We start from the raw sequence: 13,739 nt of genomic DNA, 5'->3' as shown, positions 1-13,739 counted from the left end.
AATGGTATTTCAGTCATAAGACAAACCATTTAATTATAGGATTTTCTTCCAACATAAGCCACATAATTATTATTTTTTGAACAATGACAAACGTAAAAGGTAAAAAGTGCTATGTCATTAACAAAATTATTTTTCTTAATCAGCATAAAAATACTTTCAGAAGAAGTTCAAATTTTATTTAGTTTTATTAACAACTATCATTTTATCACTATAATTAATTACCTAAAATAAATAGCAATTTATGATTTAGGCCCAAAACAGATATATTTAAATGAACAAAAAATTATGTGAAGTTGTTAAATTATTTGCTTCCTATTCTATATTAAAGCAATACTTTCTGTAAGATAATACTGACCCAAACTTTCATATCAAAAGTCAATTCTTTCAGAAGGAACTGGATAAGAAAATAGAATCACAAAACCTACCAAGCTACCTTTGCTTCCCCCATTCATTTCCCCCCATTTTTGTTCTCTTTCCCCACCCACCCCACTACAAAAAAAAACATTGAAATTCTTTGCAAAAGAAGCTACCAATTTTTTTCCCCTTTTTTACCTGAATGCTTTGGTGCTCCCTCTGATTTGACTTCATATTTACTTCATCTAGCATGTGTGTCATATTTCGCTTTGGTAAAACAAAAGAGAACACAGGTTAGCAAGTATGAGAATACAGAAATATGCATTTTCCTCAATAGGCAATAAAGCCAATTAGTGATTTTCAGTTTATCTAACATTAAATTTTGGTGTACATAATGCAAGGCAGCAGTGTTTCCATTTAAAACTCCAAGTGGAAAGCATCTTTAAGGATACTGGTTTTAAATAAATCAATTTTAAAATACTATAAAATACACAATTTAAAATCCTTATTGTTAAAGAGTTGTTTTAACCAAAGTCACAACAATGTGAGAGACTTTGTACTAGACATAAAGCTAGATTTGTGCCATAAAGCATCATTAGCCATTCCCAAAGGAAGAATTTAGACTTTAAAACAAGGAGGTGGTGGAGGAGACACATAATGTTGAAAGAAAATATGGAAATTATTTCTTTCTTTGAACATTTTAACACTACCCAAGTATGAAATAAAATACCAATGGCGTGGTAAGTAAAAAACAGACAATATTCTGAACAGCGCTATATAAAAGACCTCTAGTGACTTGGTTGGATATGTGTTGTTTTGTACACTTACTGCTTTCAAACCTTATTCCAGCTTAGAGATCTGCTTTAATAAAAACATAATTATTAAACAAGAGAACAACCGCCTTTTTTTTCACCCAAATTGACTTTTAAATCGACACAATAATTTAGACAACCATTTCTTTCTTCTATTTGAGAACTAAGAAGAAAAAAAAAAGCGAGTGCTTTCATTCTGTAAGATAATTTTATTATGTTTTATATTATTTATTGAGTTTTGTTTAACCAAGTGTTTAAACTATCATTCTAACACGTTTGGATTTAGATTTACAGGGACAAGTTCCCATTAAAAAAATATTCTGTAATTACAATTTGGCCCAAACTACATTTCTAGCCTCTGTCCTTCTACCAAAGGACTGTTCTTCATGGGGAATCTGGCCAGTCTCATACCACTTTCATCCCCTGCCTTCCCTTCAGAGGGTCCTTTCATAACCTAGCACCTGTCACTTCTCCTGCTCCATGAAGTGCGTATCACTCCTGTCACTCTGGCCTTGTTAAACATGTGCCTTCATCAGGGTTGTGCATTTGCCATTGCCTCTCTCAGTGAGGCATCTTCCACAGAGCCCTGTGGCTCCCTCTTCACTTCCTTCAGATCTCTGCTCAAATGTCACTTCCTGGAAGAGGCCTTTGTTGACCACACAATCTAAAACAGTTCCCTACTTCTCCCTCTTCATCTCCTAACCCTGTTCCACTGTTCTTCAAAGCATCTGCTATGATCCTAAATACTTGTCTACCTATCAGTCATCTCTCTCACTAGGCTAGGAGTTAGTTCCATGAGTCAGAAACTTTAACACTATGATCTCCCCATCACTTAGAAGAGTAATTGGCATATAACAGGTGCTCTACAAATATCTGTTAAGCAAACTGAAATTAAGTTTTATTTTTTTAAACTATCCTGTAGTCTTCTCAGTAACAGGGATTATATGCCCTTTAGTATTAGAAAATATCCTATTTACAGAATATATTTTTAATGTATTCAATAAAAATGGAAGTAAATGAGTTTTTCAGTTCCTAGCAGACTATTAACTCCATGCATTCTTTTAGATTAACACTAAGAGGAATATCATTCATATATTAACATTCAATAGTTCTTTAAATATCTAATATTTCAGAAATCATTTTTCTCAGATTCTAAGTAAGATGGCTGGTACAAACACAACAGTGCACACTTTATTTCACTCTACCCGCCACTTAGGTTATCTGAGAGAGAAGGTTGACACAGTTGCTCCAGATGGAAAAGAAAAGTGACAGCAGACATGACCCATGCATGAATATATTACTTAATTCTGATGGATTAAAATGGGAAACATGCTTTAATATAGCTTTCAGATTCAGGTGAGAGGTAGAGAAATGATGCAGAATGATGATCAGAATTGCTCAGAAGGTACCTGATTACTTTCTCTTCAGGGTTTGGAAGTGCTCAGGTTCCTCTCACTAGAGAAAAGCTGAAAGCCTGGAAGGAAACAGCCAGCAGAAGAGGAAAGCTGCCTACACTAGCTTTTGAGCAAGATGAAGAGAGTGCCGCAAACCAACCCCGCTATATCTCGAAGAGATTAGGGCAAAATGATGACATTTACTGAGACTAGGTCACAAAACCAGTGTTAAATAGTGACTTGGTAATAAAATTAGTGAGAGGTATGAATTATTTCATGTATTGTGTTTTGTTTTTAAGAAAAGTCCTCATTAAATTAAATACATACAGAGAAGAAGGGAATCAAAATGTTAACAGTAGTATTGAAATCACAATATATAATCAATTTTGAGCTCTGTTTTCTTCATTTCTTATTACGTTGGAAGAATTTTGCCAAAACAGTAAATACATGATCCGTTATTAAGGGAGAACAGAAAAAGCTGCTATGACCTGCCAGGCTAAAATACATCATTTAAGAATCTCAACCAAGTGCAGTATCTCATACTTCAAAGGGCTGGATGTTGAAGGTCAGCAATCAGGAGGCTACTTATTTCCCATTGGATATATTCATTGTAATTAAAATCCATAGTCTCAAGCTGAGCGATAGTATTTAGATAAAACCTCCAGATCTTAATACATAAGTTTTATATGGGCATGATTAACTGAGCAGAGAGAGAAGAACCCATTAAAACTCAAAACAGTTATGTATAATCTTAAGATCTACCTGTTGTATTGATGGTCCTTTCTTCCAAAGTTCTCTCCCTGAAGATTTAAAGAGATGAGGAACAGAAACAGTGAAACAGCAGGTTAACTCAAGTGGATATGAATTCCCTAACGATACAACTGAGTTCATATGAAAAAACTAAATTTTAAGTTTCCTCTAATGCTTAAAACTTTATAGTTCAAATAATAGTGAAATAGCATTTTTGCATCTCAAATTGGCAAAATTTGTGGGGTTTTTTTGCTATGACAATATCCAGGTAGATAATATTCAATGCTAGGGAGGGAAGAGATGAAAAATGCAATATTAAAAATACCTCTTAATTGAAAAGCAATTTGTCAATATACAATAAAAGCTTAAACAAATGTGGATACCCTGAAACCCCATGATTCAATTTATGGGAATTGATTCTAAGGTTATAATAAAAATATGCTGAAATAATTATGCATAAGGACAGTCACTAAATTGTTATTTATATTAGTAAAAATTAAAAACTTTAATGATACCTATAGAAAATTTCATAATTAAATTAAACTTAGATAAAATTTTATGCATCAATAAAAATCATATCATAGAAAAAATATTTACGAGGGAAAAGCCTATAAAATATATTACACTTAGTAATCTACAGTTCATTCCAGGTGACCTCGATTTCATGCACAGGGAGAAGAGTGCAAGGATAGGCCTCAAAATGTCAATAGAGGCTCCAATGTAGTAGCATGAGTGACTAATTTTATTTGTTGTACTTTTCTATGTTTTCCAATTTCTCTTTAATAAGCACAGAAAAATACTTGGCGCAAGTATTCAATAAATATTGGGTGAATATTTTATATACAGGTTTGAACAATGATTCTTTAAAATTGTAAGTATAAAAGTTAAAAGTTTCATCCCCCCCAAATATATATAAAACTAAAACACTTGATTTGACCTTTATACTCAGTTCATAAATTATTCCACAGTATAGTAGGCTTTAGTGATAAACTAAACAATATTTGCAACACATATTGCCTCAGTAACGAATATTTTGCTTCTTACAAACTATAGTTCTACCGCCTAAATCTTTAAAAGCTGCTCCTTATTATTCTGGACTTTTCTAGTTAGAGAAACTTCTGGTACCTTTGTTGGTATTTTCTGACGCAGTCTTCAATAAGGTTAGAATGTCAAGATTGTCACCAATTCTTGCATAGTAAGAACTATCATGGCCAAGGGCATCCAGCAAGCTTACATCAGCACCATTTTTAATTAAGACTTCTACAGCATCTTTGCAACCATATTCACAACCTAGCATGAGAGCAGTTCTAAAAGGGAAGATGGAGAATAAAAAAACCTTGAGACAGATCTAAGAAAATATTTAGAAATCTTCTTCCAGAGCTCCCATTTCTAAAGAACAAATACTACTTTAAAAAGTCATCCTTATTGCAGATTCAAATTTCACTCTATGTTTTAATCTTATATTTTTACTTCACTGCATTTATAAAAACATGTGCTTTGTGTTTTAGTTTGCAGAGCTAAAGTATGTATCACTTTATAGACATTTGTTTCCTACTTCTACTCCCAAACTAACTCCCTTTATTCCTGTCCTACTATGTCCTACAAGTCAATTACCACAGATATCATCCACAGCTGGTATTGTCACCAACCAGCTCAAAACTACAATAAACCCAAACTATCCAAGTCCCTTCATGAACTGAACCACAACGTGCAAACCTCCCCAATGAATCCCTTCTACACCAAACAAAATAAGAACCAAATTCCTGTTCCTCATTTATTTTTTTTAGAAGAGCCTTGCTTCTCCTACCTGGAGACCTTCACATCTTCACACCTAATTTTAAAACTTGCCTCCTCAAATAAACCTTCCTCGATTAACCCCATTAACATGGAATTCTGGTTTATTCTGCCATCACAGAATCATCAGCACTAAACGCTTAACAGTATATCGGCAAATAGTAATAATGTAACAAAATAATTAAATCATCATGCAAATTTAGAAGGATCCTAGCAATTATTGTGCCCAATTCTCTATTTTTATTGCTGAGGAAACCAACGCCTAATGAAATGAAGTGAGTTATCTTATATCTAACTGTCTTCAATTGTGAATATTGGATTTCATAAGGAAACTGATTCTTGCTTTACTAGTTATGTTCTATTTCTCTTTTATACTCTCTAATAGTTACTGGTATACAATTTTATATAAAACAGGCATTAACAAAGCTTTTGTTATTGGGGGAAATGCTATATACAGATAGGGCAGTGAATAAAAAGAAACTTCAACACAGTGTCAGAACTGAAGATTTTAATTTATTTTTAAAACCATCTATTATTTACTCTATATAATACACACTGTCCTACCTCATTGATTTTTTTTTGGGGGGGGGAGGCAGAGAAATTCCAATTAAAAAAAAAAAAACAGAGACAAACATGCTTGGAAAAATGTAAGAGCAATAAAAAATAAAAATAAAGCCTTATATATGGATCAACCAGATCATCCCTCTCTGATACTAAAATTTATTTTTAAGACATACTTGGGACCAGATTATAATATTTTCAGAAAAAAGTAATACAAAAAGCCACTTTCTTAATAATCATGTCAATGATTTAACTGCTTAAGAATTTCTTCCTTTGAGATGCATGAACAATAAAAACAGTTAGTGCTAAAAAACCTGACATCTAAAGCCTTTATACTGCTCCACTTCCAATGAACTACAAACAATAGGATACATGTTTAGAAAAATAAAATTAAGTCAAAAGAAACCAACAACTTCACTCAATCATCTGTAAAATCCCAGAAACTCATTATAAATTATTCAACTAGTAGAGGGGCTGTTTTTCAGATACCTTGTTGTCCAAAACTTTATGACCATAAACCCTAGAATTATAATATAGTAAGCACTATGAAATATCAGACCTGGAAAAGGGGAAAGCGAGAATCACAGATAGAAATTGTAAGTGCACACCAACTAAAATAGCATCAAATACAAAAGCAAAAATAAACTAAGGGAATCGTGGGATAGAGAATGAACTCAGTGTCACAGAAGGAGGTGGCATTGTGCCTGAGCAGGATAAGGAGAAAAACACCTTGAGAAAATCAGTACTGAAACATGTCAAGCTCCAGGAACCAAAAGACTCACTAACAAAGTAGACTGTAGATCTGACTTTTTATTCTTCTCCCTTTTATCTTATTTAAGCCCATTTTATGAAACATTTTCATAAAGCTTAAAATAACTGGGATCCTCGTTGGTTAATTCTTTGACTGGAAGACAGGCCCTAATCATTGCTTATATTTTGCATTTACCCGTCATCTTCCCCTATGTGCCTCTCCATCCTTCTTCAGCAGACTTTGAAGAAAAATAAGTGGTGCTAATTCCAAGGAAGGGCTGAACCAAAAGGGATGGAAAGGCTATCACAGCAGCAGAATTTCAGAATCACTGTGCATGCAGCTGGTATGTGGGGAGCTGTGATTAAAAAAAAAAATTTACCTGTTTTGTTTGTCTTTGGAATTAATATCTGCTCCTCTATCTATTAGCAGTTGACATATTGTTGGCCTACACATCTGAGTAGCTAGAACAAGTGGTGTCCGCCCATCCTAAACAAGAAAAATAAAAAGTATTAAGACAACAAATCACCCAAAACATAAAAGCTAGAACACATGAGTTGAAATGAGAATTAACATAAATTGACTTACTACATCTTTGGCATTCACTGAGGCCCCATGGTCGCAAAGCAGCTGTATGCTAGAAGGACAGTCTGCCATAGCTTTGAGGAACAAAGGAAAATGATAAATAATGAACAGCTGTTGGTAAGACATATGTGGTGTTTTGCTAGGTCCACATAAGGGATAAATTCTTCATTTTCTAGACTACCAAGCTTCACATCGCTCACTCTCAGTTTAGCATTATAAGCAGCAATTCTCTCTCTCTCTCTCTCTCTCTCTCTCTCTCTCTCTCTCTCTCCTCTCTCTCTCTCTCTCTCCTTCCCTGGGTAATGATTAACAAAACAAAAAAAATGCCAGTGGAGTGGGACAATAATGTGTGGTGGTATATAGATGAACCAAAATATATACATCCTATATAATAAAAGCCTAATATGCTAAGTGTCCGGTCAACCAGTCCGCCATTCAACCAATCAAAACATAATACGCTAATGATATGCTAAGGCCGCTCAACCGCTCGCTATGATGTGCACTGACCACCAAGGGGCAGACACTCCAATCAGGTTAGCTTGCTGCTGAGGTCTGGCCAATTGGGACTGAGCGAGACGGGCCATACATGCCCTGGAGCCCTCCCGCTGTTCCTCCCCAGCTGGCCAACCTCCCGAGTCTCTCCCTGGCCCTGATTGTGCACCAGTGGCGTCCCTCAGCCTGGCCTGCGCCCTCTTGCAATCTGGGACCCCTCGGGGGATGTCGGAGAGCCAGTTTCAGCCCAATCCTGCAGGCCAGGCCGAGGGACCCCATTGGTGCACGAATTCGGGCCCCAGGCCTCTAGTCTAATCTAATAAAAGACAAACATGCAAATTGACCATACCTTCGCTACGCCTTAAGCCATGCCTACCAGCCAATCAGAGCGACTATTTGCAAATTAACCCAACCAAGATGGCGGCCGGCAGCCAGGGAGCTGAAGCGAGCAGGAGGCTTGGTTGCTATGGTGATGGAGGAAGCCAAGCTTCCCGGCCGGCTCTGAGCTCCACTGAAGGCAACAAAGTTTCAATTATAGAAGATAAATAAACCCCAGATACCTGCTTTCAGCCAGCCGTGGCCATGGAGCTGAAGCAAGCAGGAGCCAGCTCTGAGCTCCACTGAAGGCAACAAAGTTTCAATTATAGAAGGTAAATAAATCCCAGAATACAAAAAAAAGGAGAGGCTGGGAGCTTCCGTCGCCGGGGGGCTTGGCCAGCCTGAAAACGGCCCTCAGCCCCTCACCCAGACTGACCAGGCACCCCAGTGGGGAACTCCACCCTAAAGGGGGTGTGGCCAGCCAGAAAACAGCCATCAGCCCCTCACACAGGCTGGCCAAACCTCCATGGGGTGAGGGTCCCCACTGGGGGGTGGGGAGAGCTTGACCAGCCTGCAAACAGCCATCAGCCCCTTACCCAGGCTGGCCAGGCACCCCAGCAGGACCCCCACCCTCATCCGGGACACCCTTCAGGGCAAACCAGCCGACCCCCACCCGTGCACCAGGCCTCTATCCTATATAATAAAAGGGTAATATGCAAATTGACCCTAACAGCAGAACGACTGGGAAAGACTAGTCACTATGACACACATTGACCACCAGGGGGCAGACGCTCAATGCAGGAGCTGCCTCCTGGTGGTCAGTGCACTCCCACAGGGGGAGCTCTGCTGAGCCACAAGCCAGGCTGATGGTTGCCAGCACAGTGGTGGTGGCGGGAGCCTCTCCCACCTCCTCAGCAGCGCTAAGGATGTCCAACTGCAGCTTAGGCCTGCTCCCCGCCAGCAAGTGGACATCCCCCAAGGGCTCCGGGGCTGCCAGAGAGATGTCTGACTGCCAGCTTAGGCCAAATTCCCCAGGGAGCGGGCCTAAACCAGCAGGTGGTTATCCCCCAAGGGGTCCGAGACTGCGAGAGGGCACAGGCCAGTCTGAGGGACCCCCCGAGTGCACAAATTTTTGTGCACCGGGCCTCTAGTATATTAATAACTGTCTAAGTTGAGTAAAGAGTATAGGTGTTTGCCCTGGTCAGTGCTCAGTGGTTAAAGCATTAGCCCTATGGACTGAAGGGTCTCAGGTTTGATTCCATGCAGGGGCATGTACCTCCATTGCAGGCTTGATCCCCAGCCCTGGTCAGTGTGTGTGTGGGAGGTAACCAATTGATGTGTCTCTCTCATATAGAAGATTCTCTCTGTCTTTCCCCCACCCTTCCACTCTCTAAAAATCAATAGAAAAAATATCCTCAGGTGAGGATTAACAAAAAAACAACAACAAAAAGAGTATAGGTGTTTTAATATAATATTCTCTCTAACTTTATGTATGTTTTAAATTTTCCACAATAAATAGTTAATATAATTTTTAAAAAGTGATTATCAATAATGTTGGATTAATTTTTTAAAAACTAGGAAAAGGTAGTAAGAGAACAGAAATATCATGTGTCGTATTCATATTTTAGAAAGCAGCAAAATAATTTTTTAAATTCCATCAAGCATAGCAAATTAGCATTACAAATATAAATTTTTTAAAATTATTTTAAATTTAATATGTGAATTTGTCTTGATGATTCCATAAAAGTTTGATAGCACATCACTTGTGAATCTAAGCTTCTGTTTTTATTAAAGTAGCAATACAAAATTATCAGCAAAAATAAAATCTATATAGTGTCCTGACTGGTGTGGTTCAGGGGTTAGAGCATCAATCCATGTACTGAAGGGTTTCCGGTTGGATTCCTCATCAAGGGCATGTACCTGGGTTGCAGGTTCGATCCTGGCCCTGGTCAGGGCACGTGTAGGAGGCAACCAATGAGTCTCTCCTCTCTCTCTCTCTCTCCCTCCCTCTCTCTCTCTCCCTCCCTCCCTCCCTCCCTCCACTGTCTCTAAAACAGCAATGGAAAAACATATCCTCTGGTGAGGATTAACAAAAATAAAATCTATAGTAACTCACAGGGGTCATTACGAGGCTTAAGTGATAATGTATGTAAAAATGCTTTGCAAATAATACCATTCTACACAAAAATGTATTGTGTAAAAATTCCCTCTCTCTCTCTCCCTCCCTCCCTCCCTCCCTCCACTGTCTCTAAAACAGCAATGGAAAAACATATCCTCTGGTGAGGATTAACAAAAATAAAATCTATAGTAACTCACAGGGGTCATTACGAGGCTTAAGTGATAATGTATGTAAAAATGCTTTGCAAATAATACCATTCTACACAAAAATGTATTGTGTAAAAATTAAACTATTATAAAAGCACAAAAAATATAAAAAGAAAAAATTGAAAAAAAATTTAGGAATAAAAGTTTAAAGGAAATTTGAAGTACAATGCATGTTTAATGCAAACCACTTTAATCTACTGCAGATAGTCCATATATGTGAGAAGAAAGGTAAGTATTTTTTTCTTTCTTTCTTTTGGCCTTCTAATAAACTGTAGGAGTGTCAGGTTTAGAAGAATCAAATGGCAGGTCAAACATTACATTCCAAAAATACTTAATATCCAACTTTTTTCTAAGTATTTTAAGACACCTAAAGAATACAGATAAATTTAGATATACAACTAAGAGTAATAAACTCTGCGAAATGATTAGTATAAATCTTTTTTAAAATATAGCAATATTACAGTGACATGAAATTCAGCACTAACACCTCTAACCAAATAATCACCACCACCCTTAATTAAGAAATTACTACATGCCAGGATTATTCATGATTTAATCATAATTACTGCAGTAGTATTAACTTCACATTTTAAAATTGATTTCAGAGAGGAAGGGAGAGGGAAAGAGAGGCAGAAACATCAATGATGAGAGAGAATCACTGATCAGCTGCCTCCTACACGCCCCACACTGAGGATCGAGCCCACAACCCCAGCATGTGCCCTCTGGGTTCACTGCTCGATGCTTAACCACTGAACCACACTGGCTGGGCTTAACTTTATTTTGAAGATGAGAAAAATGAAGTTCAGACATGTTAATTAGGTAAATGTAGTTTTCAAGAAAGAAAAATCTTCCTCCCATTTCTCCTGCCAATTCCCAAACTAACTCACTAATTCTCATTCATTCTCATTCTCTCTCTCTCTCTCTCTCTCTCTCCCCACCCCCACTTCTGGAGATCCCTGAGGTCAGGTTTATTCATCTTTGGACTTATAGTATCTAGCAAACTGACCAGTAAATATTGACTGAATGAATCTTTCTAAGCTGTACAATCTAAAAATATATATATTCAAATTTGAGTAAAAAAATTATAATATTCTATTTCTCCATACAAATATATGCATGTTAAAACTTTCAAATTAATATAAGTGCCTAGCCATTTTAACAAATATTTCTTTCTGTCCAAGTGCAATCTTTGCTTACCAGCATCATGAAGTGCGGTTCTTCCCTGCAGGTCTGCATGTTCAGTGGGACAATTGTACTGTTAAAATACAAGAACTTAGTCATCTAGAAGAGTTTTATTTAAATTTTATTTAAAATTAAATATCTGAACTCCAATTAACAGGTGTTAATCTTAAAATATTCCATTTATGAAAAAAAAACACCAAAAACTCTAGATAAGCCACTAAATATTTTGACATGAAACAAACATAATAATGTTATACTGTAAATTTAACAATATTTCACCAAACAGGAAAATATATGGTACATTACAATAGCCTGGTACATATAAACTACGTTATAGTTTGGATTTTGTATGTTTTTTTCCAGCATGGGTTAAAACATGAACTGAATCAGAAAAAAAAAATGAGTTCTGCTGCTTAACTTAGTGGCGAAAATGTTTATGAAAATGTATGACTGAACCATTTAACTGAAAATTCAGCCCACTAGTTCATAGAATTTTTTGGCTGCCTGATTACATGTTTAACTAGTGGTTAATATTATTTAGTTTAAATTATGGATGCTTATTAAAAACAGATAGATCCTATGTTGTCTCGCTTTATCTTATTGCCATATACCAGACAACAGAAAATTCCAATCTCCAGCTAATGTCAACAGGAAGGCCATGTCTTTTGTTATTTATTTTTAATACACTGAGTTATGCAATTCACTTCCTTCAGAGTTTTTGCTCTTTATTGTTCACATTCTTTCACAAATGATGGAAAAATTATTATGTAAGCTAATACTCAAAGTTAGCCTACTATTTTCTTTCATCTCAAATTCCAAAAACACATTAAAAACACATCTATTATTTGCAATTAAAATAATAAAGCCAAAGTATTAACCACTTTTACTACCTGTAGAAGTTTTTGTAGGCACAATGCATGTCCATACTTTGCAGCCAGGTGAAGAGCATTTCTTCCTATAAAAGAAATAATTTAAAATACATGTGAATTTTTCCATAGAAATATGATTCATTTTTTTCAAAAGTAATTGACAGGATACTTAATTTGTAAGCATGCTTTCAGTTTCTAAGTTGTTTCATCTGGGTTGATATTTTGATAAGATATAATTGTACACACCAAAAAATGAAGGTGGGAAGAAAAATTAAACATACAAATGCAAAAAGAGCAAGCACATTGTCTTATTTGCCCTGTACCTCTATTAGTGCCTGAGACAGAGTAAATAATTAAATATTGGCACAACAAAGAAGAGAGGAAGAGAAAAGGAAAAAGAGGATGAGGAAAAAAGAAGATTAAGATACCTAGATTTTTCATAACATTTCCATATAGGCAGCATGGATTCTAAAATAGAGGAAGTTAAGAGATATAAGTCAAAAAAAGGGTATTCTGTAATTTCTATGCTTCAACTAAAATTCCAAGTTCATTCAAAGTCTTTGTCTCGTGAGAAACCAAGATGGCAGCATAGGTAAACACCTGAAATTGCTGCCTTGCACAACCACTTCAAAAATACAACTAAAAGACAAAACGGACATCATCCAGAACCACAAGAAGGCTGGCTGAGTGGAAATTCTACAACTAGAAGGAGAGAGAAAAGCACACTGAGACTCAGAGGAGGTGCGGAAGTAAAGTGCAGAGGTACGGAGGCACACGTGGAAAGGGCTGGTAACTGAGGACATGGTTGTCTTTTTCAATCAGGAGGGAGTCTCAAGCTCCCGAATGCTCTGAACTCCAGTTCCGGGCGAGTTTCTGGGGACCCAGACTCATACGGGGAGAAACTGGACTGTCTGGCATCAGGCGGAACTCGAGGGCGGCTTTCTCTCAGAGGTGCTTGCAGCAATTACCGTGGAACACTGAGACCTGGGGCCTCTTAGGGTAGGACTGAGGAGCAGCTATAGCTGTTTGCTCTGCCGTGTTGATTCCCTGAGACCCCACCCCACCCAAACTGTGGGAAGAGGCTTTTGCATATGAAGGGCCTGGCCCTTTGCAATCTAAAATTTCCTAACAAACTGAAGCTGGGTCAGAGAGACCCAGAACATCCACAAGAAGGCCCAAGGCCCCACAGCAGCTTGCATTGCTTCACAGCTGGGCCTCATCTGGGCACCTCCAAACCCCAAACAAAGAAGAGGATTCTGCAGATCTCTCTGTAGCTCTCACAGCTAATTGACCTGGAGGTCAATTCCTCCCAGTGATACCTACAACAATCAAGGCTTAACTACAACAAGACTGTGCACAAAGCCCACAAAGGGGTGCACCAAGAGTGTCCACCTCAGGTAATTGGGGAGGCTGAGACACTGAACCCTATAGGATATGTAGAAAGACACTCTATCAACACAGGGAAGCATAAAAAATGCGGAGACAAAGAAACAGGTCACAAATGACAGAAATGGAGGAAAGCAAACTACTGGATATAGAGTTCAAAACCACACTT

At 37.4% G+C, this 13,739-nt stretch overlaps 1 protein-coding gene across 1 annotated transcript in view; it reads right to left on the bottom strand.

Moving 5' to 3' along the window:
• UACA (uveal autoantigen with coiled-coil domains and ankyrin repeats) overlaps window positions 1–13,739 on the bottom strand; it is a 65,112-nt gene that overhangs the window by 28,391 nt on the left and 22,982 nt on the right. Inside the window, exons 4-10 of the mRNA XM_005870247.2 lie at window positions 12,206–12,270; window positions 11,331–11,388; window positions 7,002–7,072; window positions 6,796–6,902; window positions 4,436–4,617; window positions 3,323–3,360; window positions 553–621 (exon numbers count right to left, since the gene is read on the bottom strand). Of these exons, the coding sequence (XP_005870309.1) occupies window positions 553–621; window positions 3,323–3,360; window positions 4,436–4,617; window positions 6,796–6,902; window positions 7,002–7,072; window positions 11,331–11,388; window positions 12,206–12,270 (590 nt within the window). The remainder of the gene's footprint in view (window positions 1–552; window positions 622–3,322; window positions 3,361–4,435; window positions 4,618–6,795; window positions 6,903–7,001; window positions 7,073–11,330; window positions 11,389–12,205; window positions 12,271–13,739) is intronic.

The sequence above is a fragment of the Myotis brandtii genome, unplaced genomic scaffold (genome assembly GCF_000412655.1).
Source record: "Myotis brandtii unplaced genomic scaffold, ASM41265v1 scaffold315, whole genome shotgun sequence".
In the NCBI taxonomy this organism is placed as follows: Eukaryota; Metazoa; Chordata; class Mammalia; order Chiroptera; family Vespertilionidae; genus Myotis; species Myotis brandtii.
The sequence above is the reverse complement of the archived record's forward strand: the minus strand, read 5'-3'. Positions and strand labels throughout refer to the sequence as shown.